The sequence below is a fragment of the Mytilus trossulus genome, chromosome 10 (assembly GCF_036588685.1).
Source record: "Mytilus trossulus isolate FHL-02 chromosome 10, PNRI_Mtr1.1.1.hap1, whole genome shotgun sequence".
In the NCBI taxonomy this organism is placed as follows: Eukaryota; Metazoa; Mollusca; class Bivalvia; order Mytilida; family Mytilidae; genus Mytilus; species Mytilus trossulus.
Window position 1 is genome coordinate 52485003 of NC_086382.1, and position 21354 is coordinate 52506356.

A 21354-nucleotide genomic window follows, 5' to 3' on the forward strand; every position below is an offset into this window, starting at 1 on the left:
GAAATTGATGTGATCTCCAACTACTAAACATTAAGAACATTTTTGTCTGCCTAGGTTGCTGCCTCATTCGTGTCATTAATAAATGATTGATGTTGATTTATCTTTATGCTATATATGTCATGTATGTTCATATTTTTTTCTAGTAGATTTGTATAAAATATTGTAAATGTAGAATGCTTCTTCATTTTTTGCTCTTTTAAAAATACATTGAAATAGGCAAAAATTTATCATTAATAGTGACTGATACTAAGCAAAATGAATGTGAGCTTTTTTAACTACAAAATATTTGTCAGGGGTGAGCAACACAGAAATGGATAATATTCACTTCTGATGATCAGAATGATCCAGTAAGTTCAAAGTTCATCTAAAAAGTACAAACCTTGTATCTTTCACAGACTTTCTTTACATCATCTATCTTATGTCCTTTGTGGTCTCCAAAACAAGTAAAACACATTAGTGACAAACAGTCCTCACAAAACAGACCTACATCTTGATTATGAATGGTACACATGACTTTTTTCAATCCCATCACTTGTTTAAACTTTTCAACTATATTAGCCAAGCTGAAATTTTTTGGCAAGTTTTCAACATTAGGTGTCATATTTCTCTTGCGACAAGTTGGACAGGTACAAATGACATAGCCTCTTGGAAAGACCTGCTGTGTAGCATCCCGTGCTGTTTTCTGTTCAATACATTTAAAACAGAAGCTGTGTAGGCACGGCAACGAGATAGGTCTTTCAAACAAATCCAAACATATAGGACATATCAGTTCCTCTTGTAGCATTGTAATGTTTTTAGAATTGTCAACTTCTGCCATTTTTGTCTGAAAAAAATAAACTTTTATGTCATGTATACTGTACACATTAATCATGCAGGGGGGGTTACTTATAAATACAAGTGATTGCAAAATCACATCTGGTCCAAGGACCACTGGCAGATCCAGCCATTTTTAAAAGGGTTTGGGTGTTCCCAACCCAGGATAAAGGGCAGGTGTCCAACTATGTGTCCCCATTTAAATGCATTGAGCATCAATGAAGTGAATACAAAATGGCGTTGATTTTAATCATGTTATTGTTAATATTAATCAACAGACACATGTCTGATTTCAAAAATTAAAAATATTTCAAGAGTGAAGCCGAATGATGTTTTCTTAAGAGTTCATTACAGTTCTCATCTTTCAGTTATTTACTATTTTGTCATGGAACTACGGCACATGTTGCAAACATGGAACAATTTGATACCCAATTAATATATTGCCAAGGCCAATTTGTTGGCACCAGAAGGGGTGAGCTGGGCAGCACATCTTTTAGAATTTTTAAAGTAAGTCAACATGATGAACAAATTGTGAAAAAAGTCTTTAAAGGGCAATAACTCCCTAAGGGGTTAATTGACAATTTTGGTCAAATTGACTTATTTGTAGATCTTACTTTGCTTAACATTTTTGCTATTAACAGTTTATCTGTATCTATAATAATATTCAAGATAATAACCAACCAGATGTTCGGCAGGGCGCAGCTTTATACGACCGTAGAGGTTGAACCCTGAACGGTTGGGGCAAGTATGGACACAACATTCAAGCTGGATACAGCTCTAAATTTGGATTGTGATTAAATAGTTGACACAGCATAGGTTTCTGACACAGAATGAATGTGGTCTAATGAACTTAAAATTTTTGTTTTGCCTTTGAGCAATTCACCATGCTGTTGAATATTAATCCTCTCAAAAAAATGGTTAAAGAAATTTCTTTTTATTTATGAAACTTCAAATGAGAAAAATTGAATTCCCCCCCCCCCCCTTCCAATTTTTATTTTCACATCCCCCTATCATTTATTCCAAAACTAATCACAATTCAACAATAATTACTCATCTAAATACATCATAAAGTATTAAAATGTAAAAATGTGCTTGTTATCACTGAATGGTAAAGATTGTCTTAATTTATCAGTTGGAAGTAAAAGTGAATATACATTGTATGTTGTATAAAACAATGATTTTAGTTGATTCAACTACCTATTCTTGACAAAGAAAGATAACTCCAATTGAAATTATATTTCTTGCTATTGCGCAAAACTGTGCAATTGAAAATACTTGCTATTGCACAATACTGTGTAATTGAAGATTTCTTGCTATTGCGCAATACTGTGCAATTGGAAATTTCTTGTTATTGCTGAGTACTGTGCAATTGAAAATTCTTGCTATTGCACAATACTTAAAATAATTATTTTAGATCCTGATTTGGACCAACTTGAAAACTGGGCCCATAATCAAAAATCTAAGTACATGTTTGGATTCAGCATATCAAAGAACCCCAAGAATTCAATTTTTGTTAAAATCAAACTAAGTTTAATTTTGGACCCTTTGGACTTTAATCTAGACCAATTTGAAAACAGGACTAATCAAAGTGCTGGATAGCACCTCTGGAAAGTTTGCAACTGTAGCTGTGTATTATTCCAAAAAGGTTATAGACGTGCATTATTTCAAATATGTACTTCATCACAGCTTTGATGTTTTAATCTAAACCATTGTCTCGTCAGTAATTAAGCTGTAGATCTAAAATTATTGGTTTAGGTCCTTCATATTTGTTTTTAGTAAATTAACACTTAAGATTTCTTGTTTTTTTTAATTGTTCCACACGTTTCATATGGGGGCCTTTTAAAGCTCTCTACATGTATATGGTACAAAAATTTCTCATTATTGACGACCTTTATTGTGGCCTATAGTTATTAATACATTTTCATTCTTTGAACTCTTTTGGATAGCATTGGTTCTTTGCAAAAAATACTGCATCCTTACTTATAAATAAGACTGTTACAGTAACTTAAATCAATACAACTCTGAACTGTAAAGAAAGTGAATTAATATTAAAGGCTTTTGTCAAAAATAGGGAACATGTCCATGGGACTCAAATGATGCCCTCACTAGCATTAACGTTATAAACTCAAGAACTGTAAATGTGACACTACCAAAATTTTTACTTATCTGAATTATGGGTTAACTAGATATCATTGAGATGGAAGCCATCTCTGTGGGCCCCGCTGTCAATAACGTGGGGTAATAGTGATAGTACTATTTCATAGTATAATAGTGATATGACTGCATGATGTGAACTAATTGTTGACTACTCTAAGGAGTCTCATGTGTGATTTCAATCTAAGATTTTAAGTTAAAACTGATAAATATTCTCATCTTACTTTCATAGTATAATAGTGATATGACTGCATGATGTGAACTAATTGTTGACTACTCTAAGGTGACTTCTGGATGTATGGATTGATGTTTGAAGAATATGTTTAAAGGTGCTGCCCAATTGATATTTGTCACATATTTTTAGAATTATGCCTTCAATATATTATGACCCACCAAGTATAAAGTATGAAATATTAACGGTTCTCGAGAGGTAGAGCGGACACAATTTGTTAAGAACAACAAACGGATGGACAGACTGACAGACTGACCTTAGACCTAGGATGCATACATTATGACACATTCTCTGGTGTTGGTTTATATATATGTTAAGTTGAAAATGTTTGTCAGGTATAAAGTATGAAATAATAACAGCTGTCCTCTCAAAATATAGTGTGGATCAAATTTGTTAGCGATGGACAGACCAACAGACACAGACAGACCTTTGACCTAGGAAGTGGTACATACATCATGACACGCCCTCTGGTGGTGGTTAAAATGGATGTCAAGTATAAACTTTGAAATCATAACCGTTATCTAGATTTGGAGCGGACACAATCCCACAGGACATGGGGTTGTCAACTCTAAACCAAAGTTTTTGACCTTGACCTTTGACCTAGGAAGTTGTACATACATCATGACACGCCCTCTGGTGGTTGTTGAAATGGATGTCAAGTATAAACTTTGAAATCATAACGGTTATCTAGATATGGAGCGGACACGATCTTCACCACAGGACAGGGGGTTGTCAACTAAAACCAAATTTTTTGACCTTGACCTTTGACCTAGAAAGTTGTACATACAACATGACACACCCTCTGGTGTTGGTTGATAATCATATTAAGTATTAAGTATGAAATCATAATGGTTCTCTAGATATGGAGCGGACACGAAAGTGTTTTGGACGGACGGACGGACGGACGGACGGACGGACAGACTGATCACTATAGGGCGACCCGCCTTAGTCGGCGGGGCCCTAATAAACATTGTGTATTCATTCTCATTGTACAGTACTGCGCAATAGAATTGTAAGATCTTGACATTTGTTTTGTGTCAGAAACCTATATGTTATGTCAACAATTTGATCGCAATCCAAATTCAGAGCTGTATCAAGCTTGAATGTTGTGTCCATACTTGTCCCAACTGTTCAGGGTTCAACTTCTACGGTCGTATAAAGCTGTGCCCTGCGACCATCTGGTTCCATTTGTAACAAGGCACAACCCTAGAGCAGTAAAAATAAATACACCAAAATTCAAACCTGATCAGTGTTTGTGGTAATGAGAATTGTGTATAAGTTTCAAAACATTTGGTTAAGACAAACTATACTTAGAGAACATAATCTTAAATTTCCAGCAACTTTTCTTTTTGTAAAGTAGCATTAAACGCTAGAATGGTAAAAGTTACGCAACTAAAATTCAAACTTGACTTGTGAATTGTGATTATAAGCATTGCGTATCAGTTTCATACAATTTGCAAACTAAAGTAAGAGAACAGAAACGAATTTTGGGATATACGGAGGTACTTATAAGTAAGGGAAGAATGTACATACTTACAGAAGAACAAGGATAAAACTCAATACGGTGGGAGCATAACAACAGCAGTATGACCACAGGAATAAAAAGTTTATATACGCTAGATTCATAGAATTTTTGTTGTAAGCCATTCGTTTGATATGATCATGGTAATCATTGCCTCTGTGTTTGGATGACAAATAAATTGGATTTCTATTTACTTAGCCATGGTATTTTGACCCCCCTGCGGTATATTGAACCCCCTACCATAGACCTTGAATTTCAAAAATTCAAGCTATTCTAACTCCTTAACATAGTAACAATACTCCAAATTGTAATTTGTATGTATTCAACATGCTGGAAAAGATATTTTGAAAATTTTACTTAGCCATGGTAATTTGACCCCCCTGCGGTATATTGAACCCCCTACTATAGACCTTGAATTTCAAAAATCCAAGCTATTCTAACTCCTTAACATAGTTATAATACTCCAATAAGTAGTTTATATGTATTTAACATACTGGAAAAGATATTTTGCATAACCTCTAATTAAAAAAAAATAATAGCCAATAAATTGTAAATTAGATTATCTGCAATACTATTTCTCAAAAACAGGGGGTTCAATATACCGCAGGGGGGTTCAAAATACCATATGTGAAAAATGACCCCGGGGTCAAAATACCATGCGGTATAATGACCCCGCATGGTATTTTGACCCCGGTGTCATATGGTATTTTGAACCGCATGGTAAAATGACCCCGGGGTCAAAATACCGCTATGGTAAATTGAACCCCCCATGGTAAATTGAACCCCCCCTGTATGGAAAATTGAACCCCCATGGTAAATTGAACCCCCCTGTTTTTTTCATTCTAGATGATTAATAAAACATTTAACATTACATAAAAGCTAATCAAATATTAAAAATCATTTATACAAGAAGGGGAGGTCAATTTTCAATGATTGGTTAAAAGAAAAATATTTGCTTGGTATAAGTGCTCTGAAGTCTTAACCAACAAAATTTCATTCAAAAAACTTCTTAAAAGCATTAAAACTAGACCATGTAGCTTGGACACTATACTTCTTTGAAATTTAAAATATTTATATAGAATGGTAGACTTTTAGATTAAATTCTACATGGTGAAAAAGGGGGAGGGGGTCAAATTACCATGGCTCACTTGATTTTAAAAATTAAATTTTCAAAACATCTTTTCAAACTAATAAAATAAATACAAACTACTAATTGGAGTATAAATCTGTCAAGGAGTTACAGTAGCAAGATATTTTAACATGTCTTTAGATGTATAGTAGGGGGTTCAATATACCATGGTCAATAACATGGCTAAGTAAAATTTTCAAAATATCTTTTCCAGCATGTTAAATACAAACAAACTACTTATTGGAGTATTAAAACTATGTTGTGGAGTAAGAAAAACTTGGATTTTTAAAATTTAAGGTCTATAGGAGGGGGTTCAATATACCATATGGAAGGGGGAGGGGGTCAAAATACAATGGAATTTTTTTTCTTCAAAATATCTTTCAAGCATGTTTTAAAAATGCATTCAAACTACAATTTGGAGTAACAAATATGCTATGGAGTTAGAATAGCTAGAATTTTTGAAATTGACAGTCTATGGTACGGGGTTCAATATACCGCAGGGGGTCAAAATACAATGGCTGCGTAAAATTTTCAAAATATCTTTGCCAGTTTGTTAAATGCATACAAACTACTTATTGGAGTATTATTACTATGTTAAGGATTAAGAATAGCTGGAATTTTTGAAATTGAATGTCTATGGTAGGGGGTTCAATATACCGCAGGGGGTCAAAATACCATGGCTAAGTAAAGTTTTCAAAATATCTTTTCCAGCATGTTATATAATATATACAAACAACTTATTGAATTATTATTTCTATGTTAAGGAGTTAGAATAGCTTGAATTTTTGAAAATCAAGGTATATATTTCTCGTTTTGTTTATATAGATTAGACCGTTGGTTTTCCCGTTTGAATGGTTTTACGCTAGTAATTTTGGGGCCCTTTATAGCTTGTTGTTCGGTGTGAGCCAAGGCTCTGTGTTGAAGGCCGTACTTTAACTTATAATGGTTTAATTTTTAAATTGTTATTTGGATGGAGAGTTGTCCCATTGGCACTCACACCACATCTTCCTATATCTACTATAGAAGGGGGTTCAATATACCGCAGGGGGTCAAAATACCATGGCTAAGTAAAATTTTCAAAATATCTTTTCCAGCATGTTAAATACATACCAAATACAAATTGGAGTATTGTTACTATGTTAAGGAGTTGGAAAAGCTTGAATTTTTTAAATACAAGGTCTAAAGAAGGGGGTTCAATATACCGCAGGGGGTCAAAATACCATGGCTAAGTAAAATTTTCAAAATATCTTTGCCAGTTTGTTAAATACATACAATCTACCTATTGGAGTATTATAATTATGTTAAGGAGTTAGAATAGCTTGGGTTTTTGAAATTCAAGGTCTATATAAGGGGGTTCAATATACCATGGTAGGGGGGGGGGGGTCAAAATACCATGAAAATATTTTTTCTTCAAATTATCTTTTCCAGCATGTTAAATGCATACAAACTACTTATTGGAGTATTATTACTATGTTAAGGATTAAGAATAGTTTGAATTTTTGAAATTGAATGTCTATGGTAGGGGGTTCAATATACCGCAAGGGGGTCAAAATACCATGGCTGAGTAAAATTTTCAAAATATCTTTTCCAGCATGTTGAATACATACAAACTACAAATTGGAGTATTGTTACTATGTTAAGGAGTTAGAATAGCTTGAATTTTTGAAAATCAAGGTCTATAGAAGGGGGTTCAATATACCGCAGGGGGTCAAAATACCATGGCTATGTAAAATTTTCAAAATATCTTTGCCAGTTTGTTAAATACATACAAACTACTTATTGGAGTATTATAATTATGTTAAGGAGTTAAAATAGCTTGGGTTTTTGAAATTCAAGGTCTATAGTAGGGGGTTCAATATACCATGGTAGGGGGGGGGGGAGGGGTCAAAATACCATGAAAATATTTTTTCTTCAAAATATCTTTTCCAGCATGTTAAATGCATACAAACTACTTATTGGAGTATTATTACTATGTTAAGGATTAAGAATAGTTTGAATTTTTGAAATTGAATGTCTATGGTAGGGGGTTCAATATACCGCAAGGGGGTCAAAATACCATGGCTGAGTTAAATTTTCAAAATATCTTTTCCAGCATGTTGAATACATACAAACTACAAATTGGAGTATTGTAAGTATGTTAAGGAGTTAGAATAGCTTGAATTTTTGAAAATCAAGGTCTATAGAAGGGGGTTCAATATACCGCAGGGGGTCAAAATACCATGGCTATGTAAAATTTTCAAAATATCTTTGCCAGTTTGTTAAATACATACAAACTACTTGTTGGAGTATTATAATTATATTAAGGAGTTAGAATAGCTTGGGTTTTTGAAATTCAAGGTCTATAGTAGGGGGTTCAATATACCATGGTTAGGGGGGGGGGGGTCAAAATACCATGAAAATATTTTTTCTTCAAAATATCTTTTCCAGCATGTTAAATGCATACAAACTACTTATTGGAGTATTATTACTATGTTAACATGGTTAAGGATTAAGAATAGTTTGAATTTTTGAAATTGAATGTCTATGGTAGGGGGTTCAATATACCGCAAGGGGGTCAAAATACCATGGCTGAGTAAAATTTTCAAAATATCTTTTCCAGCATGTTGAATACATACAAACTACAAATTGGAGTATTGTTACTATGTTAAGGAGTTAGAATAGCTTGAATTTTTGAAAATCAAGGTATATATTTCTCGTTTTGTTTATATAGATTAGACCGTTGGTTTTCCCGTTTGAATGGTTTTACGCTAGTAATTTTGGGGCCCTTTATAGCTTGTTGTTCGGTGTGAGCCAAGGCTCTGTGTTGAAGGCCGTACTTTAACCTATAATGGTTTAATTTTTAAATTGTTATTTGGATGGAGAGTTGTCCCATTGGCACTCACACCACATCTTCCTATATCTACTATAGAAGGGGGTTCAATATACCGCAGGGGGTCAAAATACCATGGCTAAGTAAAATTTTCAAAATATCTTTTCCAGCATGTTAAATACATACCAAATACAAATTGGAGTATTGTTACTATGTTAAGGAGTTGGAAAAGCTTGAATTTTTTAAATACAAGGTCTAAAGAAGGGGGTTCAATATACCGCAGGGGGTCAAAATACCATGGCTAAGTAAAATTTTCAAAATATCTTTGCCAGTTTGTTAAATACATACAATCTACCTATTGGAGTATTATAATTATGTTAAGGAGTTAGAATAGCTTGGGTTTTTGAAATTCAAGGTCTATATAAGGGGGTTCAATATACCATGGTAGGGGGGGGGGGTCAAAATACCATGAAAATATTTTTTCTTCAAATTATCTTTTCCAGCATGTTAAATGCATACAAACTACTTATTGGAGTATTATTACTATGTTAAGGATTAAGAATAGTTTGAATTTTTGAAATTGAATGTCTATGGTAGGGGGTTCAATATACCGCAAGGGGGTCAAAATACCATGGCTGAGTAAAATTTTCAAAATATCTTTTCCAGCATGTTGAATACATACAAACTACAAATTGGAGTATTGTTACTATGTTAAGGAGTTAGAATAGCTTGAATTTTTGAAAATCAAGGTCTATAGAAGGGGGTTCAATATACCGCAGGGGGTCAAAATACCATGGCTATGTAAAATTTTCAAAATATCTTTGCCAGTTTGTTAAATACATACAAACTACTTATTGGAGTATTATAATTATGTTAAGGAGTTAAAATAGCTTGGGTTTTTGAAATTCAAGGTCTATAGTAGGGGGTTCAATATACCATGGTAGGGGGGGGGGAGGGGTCAAAATACCATGAAAATATTTTTTCTTCAAAATATCTTTTCCAGCATGTTAAATGCATACAAACTACTTATTGGAGTATTATTACTATGTTAAGGATTAAGAATAGTTTGAATTTTTGAAATTGAATGTCTATGGTAGGGGGTTCAATATACCGCAAGGGGGTCAAAATACCATGGCTGAGTTAAATTTTCAAAATATCTTTTCCAGCATGTTGAATACATACAAACTACAAATTGGAGTATTGTAAGTATGTTAAGGAGTTAGAATAGCTTGAATTTTTGAAAATCAAGGTCTATAGAAGGGGGTTCAATATACCGCAGGGGGTCAAAATACCATGGCTATGTAAAATTTTCAAAATATCTTTGCCAGTTTGTTAAATACATACAAACTACTTGTTGGAGTATTATAATTATATTAAGGAGTTAGAATAGCTTGGGTTTTTGAAATTCAAGGTCTATAGTAGGGGGTTCAATATACCATGGTTAGGGGGGGGGGGTCAAAATACCATGAAAATATTTTTTTCTTCAAAATATCTTTTCCAGCATGTTAAATGCATACAAACTACTTATTGGAGTATTATTACTATGTTAAGGATTAAGAATAGTTTGAATTTTTGAAATTGAATGTCTATGGTAGGGGGTTCAATATACCGCAAGGGGGTCAAAATACCATGGCTGAGTAAAATTTTCAAAATATCTTTTCCAGCATGTTGAATACATACAAACTACAAATTGGAGTATTGTTACTATGTTAAGGAGTTAGAATAGCTTGAATTTTTGAAAATCAAGGTCTATAGAAGGGGGTTCAATATACCGCAGGGGGTCAAAATACCATGGCTATGTAAAATTTTCAAAATATCTTTGCCAGTTTGTTAAATACATACAAACTACTTGTTGGAGTATTATAATTATATTAAGGAGTTAGAATAGCTTGGGTTTTTGAAATTCAAGGTCTATAGTAGGGGGTTCAATATACCATGGTTAGGGGGGGGGGGGGGGTCAAAATACCATGAAAATATTTTTTTCTTCAAATTATCTTTTCCAGCATGTAAAATGCATACAAACTACTTATTGGAGTATTATTACTATGTAAAGGATTAAGAATAGCTGGAATTTTTTAAATTGAATGTCTATGGTAGGGGGTTCAATATACCGCAGGTGGTCAAACATTGTCAAAATACCATGGCTAAGTAAAATTTTCAAAATATCATATAGCATGTTATATACATACAAAAAACTTATTGAAGTATTATTACTATGTTAAGGAGTTAGAATAGCTTGAATTTTTGAAATTGAATGTCTATGGAAGGGGGGTTCAATATACCGCAGGGGGGTCAAAATACCATGGCTAATTAAAATTTTCAAAATATCTTTTTTGGCATGTTGAATACATACAAACTACAAATTGGAGTATTATTACCATGTTAAGGATTAAGAATAGCTGGAATTTTTGAAATTGAATGTTTTGAAAAAAAGTAATTTCCATGGTATTTTGACCCCCCTGCGGTATATTGAACCCCCCTACCATAGACCTTAAATTAAAAAAATTCTTGCAATTCTAACGCCTTAACATAGTTATAATACTCCAATAAGTAGTTTGTATGTATTTAGAATGCTGGAAAAATGGTTTTGAAAAAAAAACAATTTCCATGGTATTTTGACCCCCCTGCAGTATATTGAACCCCTACTATAGACCTTAAATTTCAAAAATTCTAGCTATTCAAACTCCTTAAAATAGGTATAATATTCCTACAAGTAGTTTGTATGTATTTAACATACTGGAAAAGATATTTTGAAAATTTTACTTAGCCATGGTATTTTGACCCCCCTGCGGTATATTGAACCCCCCTACCATAGACCTTAAATTTTAACAATTCTTGCAATTCTAACACCTTAACATAGTCATAATACTCCAATAAGTAGTTTGTATGTATTTAGAATGCTGGAAAAAATGTTTTGAAAAAAAATTAATTTCCATGGTATTTTGACCCCCCTGCCGTATATTGAACCCCTACTATAGACCTTACATTAAAAAAATTCTAGCTATTCAAACTCCTTAACATAGTTATAATATTCCTACAAGTAGTTTGTATGTATTTAACATACTGGAAAAGATATTTTGAAAATTTTACTTAGCCATGGTATTTTGACCCCCCTGCGGTATATTGAACCCCCTACCATAGACCTTCAATTTCAAAAATTCTTTCAATTCTAACTCCTTAACATAGTTATAATACTCCAATAAGTAGTTTGTTTGTATTCAAAATGCTGGAAAAAATGTTTTGAAAAAAATAATTTCCATGGTATTTTGACCCCCCTGCGGTATATTGAACCCCTACTATAGACCTTAAATTAAAAAAATTCTAGCTATTCAAACTCCTTCACATAGTTATAATATTCCTACAAGTAGTTTACATGTATTTAACATACTGGAAAAGATATTTTGAAAATTTTACTTAGCCATGGTATTTTGACCCCCCTGCGGTATATTGAACCCCCTACCATAGACCTTCAATTTCAAAAATTCTTTCAATTCTAACTCCTTAACATAGTTATAATACTCCAATAAGTAGCTTGTATGTATTCAAAATGCTGGAAAAAATGTTTTGAAAAAAAATAATTTCCATGGTATTTGGGCTCCCCTGCGGTATATTGAACCCCTACTATAGACCTTAAATTTCAAAAATTCTTGGTATTCAAACTCCTTAAAATAGGTATAATATTCCTACAAGTAGTTTGTATGTATTTAACATACTGGAAAAGATATTTTGAAAATTTTACTTAGCCATGGTATTTTGACCCCCCAGCGGTATATTGAACCCCCTACCATAGACCTTAAATTTCAAAAATTCTTGCAATTCTTACTCCTTAACATAGTTATAATACTCCGATAAGTAGTTTGTATGAATTTAAAATGCTGGAAAAGATTTAAGAAAAAAATTTAGTTTCCATGGTATTTTGACCCCCCTGCGGTATATTGAACCCCCTACCATAGACCTTCAATTTCAAAAATTCTTGCAATTCTAACTCCTAAACATAGTTATAATACTCCAATAAGTAGTTTGTTTGTATTCAAAATGCTGGAAAAAAATGTTTTGAAAAAAATAATTTCCATGGTATTTTGACCCCCCTGCGGTATATTGAACCCCTACTATAGACCTTAAATTAAAAAAATTCTAGTTATTAAAACTCCTTAACATAGTTATAATATTCCTACAAGTAGTTTACATGTATTTAACATACTGGAAAAGATATTTTGAAAATTTTACTTAGCCATGGTATTTTGACCCCCCTGTGGTATATTGAACCCCCTACCATAGACCTTAAATTTCAAAAATTCTTGCAATTCTTACTCCTTAACATAGTTATAATACTCCGATAAGTAGTTTGTATGTATTTAAAATGCTGGAAAAGATTTAAGAAAAAAAAAATAGTTTCCATGGTATTTTGACCCCCCTGCGGTATATTGAACCCCCTACCATAGACCTTAAATTTCAAAACTTCTTGCAATTCTTACTCCTTAACATAGTTATAATACTCCAATAAGTAGTTTGTATGTATTAAGCATACTGGAAAAGATATTTTGCAAAATTTTATATAGCCATGGTATTTTGACCCCCCTGCGGTATATTGAACCCCCTACTCAAACCCTCTAATTAAAAAAATATAATAGCCAAGAAATTGTAAATTAGATTATCTGCAATACTATTTCTCAAAAACAGGGGGGTTCAATATACCGCAGGGGGGTTCAAAATACCATATGTTAAAAATGACCCCGGGGTCAAAATACCATGCGGTATAATGACCCCGGGGTCATCAAAATACCATGCGGTATAATGACCCCGGGGTCATTTTACCGCATGGTATTTTGACCCCGGGTTCAATTTTTAGGGGGTTCAAAATACCATATGACACCGGGTTCAATTTTTAGGGGGTTCAAAATACCATATGACACCGGTACCGTATTCACCTGTACTCGTCCATCAATGAGACATTAGACATATATTTATTGAGTATTTTATATCTATCACCTGTGTTTTGTTATAACAAACCATTATCACTTGTCAATTATCCGACGGCTTGTTCTCGCATTTAGTTTAGTTTAGTTTAAACATATTTATTTATAGTGGATTGGGAAACAAGTTATGCAACTTATATTAATCCCTTTCCACTTTGTGTTTTAAATCAGTCATTCCTGATTTTTTCGATACACTCTGGCTTTTGCCACGTTTATGTACGTACATAGTAAACAGGTAAAAGTAGAGCGGAAAAAGTTCATTCATGAAATTTTCATGAATGAAACTGACGCAATCTGGCGTAGATTTCTTGTGATTTTGTAGTGTTTGAGATACTCATTTTCAAAATGAAGTTAAATTCATCCGAATCGTCGGGGAACATTCAATTCTTGTTTATTAAAGCTGTAATCTTTTCAGTCAAATTAGTAGTTACTCAAAATTTTAAAAGAACCTTCCAAGAATTAGAATTCAAACACTATAGTATTAGAACTTAATTATCTCAGATCAGAATAAATGGCGATAATCTGTCACCATAAGTTTGAGGCCGATGGCTATGGAAAGTAGCAATAGCAAGCTATAGCAAACTTTCCAAAAATCAAGAATCTACATACACAGTTAGATTTGGCATATCAAAGAACCCCATTTATTCAATTTTTGATAAAATCAAACAAAGTTTGATTTTGAACCCTTATTTGGACCAACTTGAAAACTGGGCCAATAATCAAAAATCTAAGTTCATTTTAAGATTCAGCATATCAAAGAACCCCAAGGATTCAATTTTTGTCAAAATCAAACTAAGTTTAATTTTGGACCCTTTGGACCCTTATGTAGACCAATTTAAAAATGAGACCAAAAATTAAGAATCTACATACACAGTTAGATTCGGCATATCAAAGAACCCCAATTATTCAATTTTTGATGAAATCAAACAAAGTTTAATTTTGGACCCTTTGGGCCCCTTATTCCTAATCTGTTTGGACCAAAACTCCAAAAATCAATACCAACCTTCCTTTTGTGGTCATACACCTTCTGATTAAATTTCATAGATTTCCATTCACTAATACTAAAGTTATGGTGCAAAAAAGTTGATTCAACTACTATTCTATACAAAGAAAGATAACTCCAATTGATTTCTATTCACTTAAAAACCAAGAAAAATGCTTATTTGGACCCCTTTTTGGCCCCTAATTTCTAAACTGTTAGAACACCAAAACTCCCAAAATCAATCCCAACCTTCCTTTTGTGGTTATAAACCTTGTGTCGAAATTCATAGATTTATATTTACTTAAATTAAAGTTACTGTGTGAAAAAAAAGAATATGCTTATTTGGGCCCTTTTTGGCCCCTTATTCCTAAAATGTTGGGATCAAAACTCCCAAAATCAATCCCAACCTTCCTTTTGTGGTCATAAACCTTGTGTTAAAATTTCATAGATTTCTATTCCCTTTTACTAAAGTTAGAGTGCGAAAACTAAAAGTATTCGGACAACGACGACGACAAAGCAAACGCCAACGTGATAGCAATATACATTGTACGACGAAACCAAATTTTGCGGTCGTATAAAAACTGCAAAATTTCTTTAAAATCATCAAATCAGGGGCATTAAACCTGAAAAACCAGTTACCCAATTCGGCTGAAAATTTCAGGACAGGTAGACCTTGACCTAATAAATACTTTAACTTCTTATCTTATTTGCTCTAAATGCTGGAGTTTTTGAGATATAAGCCAAAAACTGCATTTTACCCTGTGTTCTATTTTCAGCCATGACGGCCATGCTTTTTGACAAAATAGAAAATAAAACACAATCTTTATTTTATATACACCCTACTGATCATTCAGTTGAAGTTTGGTTGAATTTGGTTGAGTAGTTTTAGAGAAGATTTTTTAAAGTTAGCAAATACATGAAATATGATGGAACAAATTGTGAAAAATTGTCATTAAGGACAATAACCCCTTAAGGGGTCAATTGACAATTTTGGTCATATTAACTTATTTGTAGATCTTACTTTGCTGATCATTTTTGCTGCTTACAGTTTATCTTTATCTATAATAAAATACAAGATAATGACCAAAAACTGCAAAATGTCCTTAAAATTACCAATTAAGTGGCAGCAACTCAACAATGGGTTGTTTGATTCATCTGAAAGAAATGAATATTCCCCCACTTCAAATGGAATCGTATCTTATTTTATCCTTTCTTTTGTTTTTTTCTGGAAATATTTTACATCAATAATCACAAAAAAGGTAGGACTTTGTAACCATGGTAACTACGTAAAAATTTCTAACCGGCAATGAAAATTTCTTGTCAAAATTAGGTGTCAAAAGTTCCCCCCAAAATTTGCTCTCAAACTCCAGACGTAAAATATGGCTTCAGCGTTATGATGTTGTAGGATGGGGTCCCAGAAAAAAAAAAATAGCCTTGCCAGACGTCATAATACACCTTATCGCTATTTGTCCGCCATTACTGCACATCACAGGGGGTCCCGTAAAATTTTGACGTCATAATTCAAAATATCTGACGCCACAATGGAAAAAGTGATTGTTGTATGACGCCAATAGTTCAAGCGGAACAGATTCTCGGGTCAAGCGGGAATAGCGATAAGGTGTATTATTTGGACTAAGGTAAAGCCTGCCTCATATTAGTGATTAAACAATGTTTAGGCTTAGCTGTGGAACCGTAGCTCTTAGGTCACTATGTTATTTTTTTACTATTTGCTATATGGTCCGCAAATAGTTAGAAAATAACATAAGGACATAAGAGTTAAGATTCCGCAGCTAGTTTAGGCTTTGAAAAAGCAGCATACAGAAATTTTCAAAAAAAGACAGATTTTACAAAATCACTGAATCAAGTATTAATTTCAGGATTAAAAATGTAAACAAATAGTTAGTGTTTAAATATATAATATTTTCTTGGTATTTTGACAACAAGGTTGTTTTTTTATTGACATATTTCTTCAAAGTCTGACAAAGACAGGGATTGCACAACACTAATGAATACACTTGATACATGTGTTTAGAGTCTTTGCTGGATGAAAAATTGTATTTATAGTGATTGAAAAAAATTATCAACACAATAAATGCTTGGAACCCTGATGATCTAACCTTTCTGTTTTATATAAAGGGGTGAGACTTGAGTCAACGTTCTTCTGTTTACTTGAAAATGCCGCCCTACAGTTTATGAATGTCGTAAAAACAATCCTTGATTTCTTCTCGTTTTAAAAGCAAATTAGTCTTCTATATATACTTAAATTACAAGAATATGTATAAGTTTTATTTATTTATTTTTTAAATACGTTTTTAAACACTTAATTTTTGCAACATATTTCTTACTGACATTTCCGCGGGAAATTTAACAAGTTGACTGACCACATGTGTTATCTATCTACATGATTCTACATATACTGTGATACATAAAAACGAGCTGTGAGTGAAATCCATTCACAGTAATGTAAGCTCTAGAATACCATTTCAACATAGCCAATCTTTAAAAAAAATATGGAGATAGGGAGGTCAGCCAAAAATAGTTTGAAGTATAGACAAAGTGTATAAAATAACAAGGATTTGTATAGAGTTTAACTATACAAATCCTTGAAAATAACATTATTAAAGAGCACAAAAAAAGAAATTCATTGGTGCATTGGTAAATTTTTTGCTCATACAATATATTTTCCCCCTTTTTCGAAGCAACTGAAGTATATGGTAATATCTGACATTTTTTCCTTCACTATGTTCACAAGGAAATGATTACATTACGATAATTGCATTGGCAACCTCCCTACCTTTTTCAATTTTTATAACACAGACACAGACAAATGACAGATACATGTATTATTTCGGCCCCCCATACAATCTTTTTACTCTTGAGACTACTAGAACGAGTAGTCACAGATTTACTCCAATGTTTTATAATCATAAAACTTAAGTCTCATAAATCTGAATCCATGATATCTCGGCCTATAACAAAATCGGACTATAACAAACTCGGCCTCCCAAAATCGGACTATAACAAACTCGGACTATACCAAACTCGGACTACTAGAAGAATATAAGTATAATGTTGGTTGTTGTTGTTATTGGTAATTCTTAATTTAAAATGAATTTTTATCTTCAATTTATTAAATAATTTATTTTTGAACATTTTTGAAGGGGATAAAAAAAAAATATGTTAACAAGATATATATTTAAAAATTAAAACACAAAAAAAAAACTTTTTGATATTCATATATTGAAAATTTACCACTGATTTGTCTTTGTAGTATTAATTGTATTAATGTCCCTCTCAGAAAAAAATGTTATTATATGCATATCTTAATTGATTAAGACATCATGCCATGTGTATAGTTGACACCTTTTTAATCACCGTAGGTTAAACAAACAACTGGCACATGTACTGTTGACACCTATCTACCGTAATCACCCAAGTACCTGTTATTACACGAAATTGGGAACTAAATATCCAATTAAATGTGTCTTGTCTTGTATTGGCTATAACTGGACTTCAGTTTTTTTTTAAAACATTGTATCTGTTTGATGTGACCATTTGAATATAATAACTTTTCAATTGCTGAATCCATTACAGATTAGTGAAATTGTTAAGAAGCCATTCACTGTCAATCAAATTTGTCTTTGTTAATTTACTAATCATAAACACCAAGGATTAAACACAATAAAAACACGAACACACGCCAATCATTAAAATTTCTTTTGTCAATAAACATCATAAATCACAATAATATTTCTACAAGTATAAGTTAATTACCCTCATTTAAACATATCTAATTCAACTGATGTAACAAATATTAAACATTTCTATATACGATCTTTTCTTTTCAAAAATATTCATTATAATCTCATAAATCCGTATATAATTTTAATATATAAGTTTTTTTTATTACAGTAAAAAAACAATCTTCTTATCGTAGTCCGAGTTGGTTCAATATATTTCTGCATATGAATAATGGTAGGCCGAGTTTGTTATAGTCCGATTTTGTTATAGTCTGACTTTGTTTTAGTCCGAGTTATCCAGCAGCGATAAATCTATAACTTTTCTACCATCTACACAAAACCAAATTAGTATTTTAACATGCTTGGGGCTTGGAGCTGAAAAAAGGGGGTCCAAATTCACTAGATGTTCTGTAAATAGTTTTAAAATATGGGTAATGGGAAGAAAACAGTGTCCATATACATAACAAGAGGCTCTCAAAAGCCTGAATTGCTGGCCTGTTTGCCTAAATTTTTCATCAATGATTATTTTTGCTTAATTTCAATATATATATATATTTATATATGTATCAACATCATTGATGGCGATCCGATGGATAAATCTGTTGTAGAGTTGTCACTGACTGACAGACGTATTTATAAATATAATTATTTTCTGTGACTGTATCTTACATTAATTTGTAGGATCCTTTACTATAGATAATTTAGCTGATCTGTAACAAAGACATCTCCATGCCTGTATATCATGTACTGTAGTACACCGCTAGATTGAAACTGACGAGGAAACATAACACACAACGGCTGAAAGCTTTATTTTTGTAGAGCCCAGGTGGTCGTGTGGTCTATTGGGAGGGCTGCAGTGCAGGGGATTTGGTGTCACGATATCACAGTAGCATGGGTTCAAATCCCGATGAGGGAAGAACAAAAAATTTGCGAAAGCAAATTTACAGATATAACATTGTTGGGTTGATGTTTAGACGAGTTGTATATACATAATGTACACAGCCATGTTTCACCATCATTGATGGCGATCTGATGGATAAATCTGTTGTAGAGTTGTCACCGACTCAGACGTATGTACAATGTTTAAATATAATTATTTTCTGTGACTGTATCTTACATTAATTTGTAGGATCCTTTACTATAGATAATTTAGCTGATCTGTAACAATAACATCTCCATGCCTTATATATCATGTACTGTAGTACGCAGCTAGATTAAAACTGACGAGGAAAGGTAACACACGACCACTGAAAGCTTTATTTTTGTAGAGCCCAGGTGGTCTTGTGGTCTAGCGGGACGGCTTCAGTGCAGGGGATTTGGTCTCACGATGTCACAGTAGCATGGGTTCGAATCATGGCGAGGGAAGAACAAAAAATTTGTGAAAGCAAATTAACAGATCTAACATTGTTGGGTTGATGTTTAGACGAGTTGTATATATATAGCCAATGGCGGTCAGCAGGGTTAAAGAACATCAGTTGTTCGACCTGTTAGTCAAATGCATTTGGTTTAAATATACTTTTCACTTTTTTGGTCTTTTGGAAAATGTTGTTTGTGCTGTTTTTAGACCCTTCTACAACGAAATTTATGTTACATGCACACGTATAAAAATTGCGGTTTTTATCCAACACAATCATAGGTTTGGACGAAGTTTTCAATTTAGACTCGTTTATATTTTTTTGTTTGGGCTTGTATCATATTTTCCCTCTGGTTTATATGATCCATTCATCCTATATTGACTTAAAATTTAATAGTCTATCTAAAAATGAGGGTACTTGTTATATGGCCTTCCACATACCATTTCCATCCCTAACATCACTGAAGAGACATTTATTGTCGAAATCTGGATCTGGTGTCTAAAATATTATTGACACTATGTTTGTGGCATAACATCTTGGCCACAAGTTAAATTTTTTTTTCTGTTTAGTATTAAATTTATTTTAAGATCCATTTTGTTACATCTTGTGTTCAATTTTATTTGGCAATCGCCAATGGCAGTCAGCAGAGTTAAAGAACATCAGTTGTTTGACCTGTTAGTCAAATGCGTTTTGTTTAAATATACTTTTTCACTTTTTTTGTCTTTTGAAAAATGTTGTTTGTGCTGTTTTTAAACCCTTCTACAACAAAATTTGTTTATCATGCACACATATAAAAATTGGGGTTTTTATCCAACGCAATCATAGGTTTGAACGTAGTTTTCAATTTAGACTCGTATATATATATTTACACTGTTTAAAGTTACATTTGTATCTATAAAAATAATAATATTTATTAAATATTCAAGATAATAATTGAAAACTGCAATATTTCTTTTAAATCATCAATACAGGGGCAATAACTTAAAAATCAGATTTTCACAACAGGTAGACCTTGACCTATTGAAAACACCTTTAGAAGCCTTTGTCTGATTTGCTCTAAATTAAATGCTTATTTTTTTTTATATATATATATATATAAGTAGAAAACTGCATCTTGCCTTTCTTTTAGCCATGGTGATAATTTTTTCTGAGGAAACAGAAAATAAAACACAAACTTCATTCTACACAACCTAAGAATCATTCATCTTAAGAACAGTCTTCATCCAGGAACCTTTTCTCACACTGAACAGCAATTTATAAAGGACCCAAAAAATTATTAGAGTAAAACCATTCAAAGAGAAAAAACAATGGTCTAACGTACATGACTTTTTTTGTATACATGGTATATAAAAAAAGAAACAAAAACATCTTATATATACCACATCAAAAAACAAATAAACTGAACCTAAGGACAGCTGCATACCTGTCAACTGACCTGTATTTTGCCGGTGTGACCCAAGATTTTCACATTTCTGAGGAACTACCCGGGACACCCGCCGGGTCACTGAATAACTTCATTACTAAGCCTAAGAATGATTTCATAAGTGATTTTTCTCTGAAATACTGGCAAATTCGTAATTTTTCCATCAACAGAAGTTGAGCTACCTGTGTAAACTGTCAAATTAAGTGGCCCATCAAGTGC

The 21354-nt window shown here is 32.7% G+C and overlaps 2 protein-coding genes across 4 annotated transcripts in view; one reads left to right on the forward strand and one right to left on the reverse strand.

The window, feature by feature from the left end:
- Window positions 1-16868, reverse strand: part of LOC134687600 (tripartite motif containing 13-like) — a 31810-nt gene extending 14942 nt beyond the window's left edge. The window contains exons 1-2 of the mRNA XM_063548020.1: window positions 16735-16868; window positions 380-823 (exon numbers count right to left, since the gene is read on the reverse strand). Of these exons, the coding sequence (XP_063404090.1) occupies window positions 380-817 (438 nt within the window). The 5' untranslated portion in view covers window positions 818-823; window positions 16735-16868. The remainder of the gene's footprint in view (window positions 1-379; window positions 824-16734) is intronic.
- A 124-nt stretch (window positions 16869-16992) lies between these two features.
- Window positions 16993-21354, forward strand: part of LOC134687601 (titin homolog) — a 34250-nt gene continuing 29888 nt past the window's right edge. For 2 of the 3 annotated variants that reach the window (XM_063548021.1, XM_063548024.1), the window contains exon 1: window positions 16993-17080. The gene's annotated coding sequence lies outside the window, so the exon portion shown is untranslated. The remainder of the gene's footprint in view (window positions 17081-21354) is intronic. The other variant, XM_063548022.1, reaches the window with a different exon arrangement.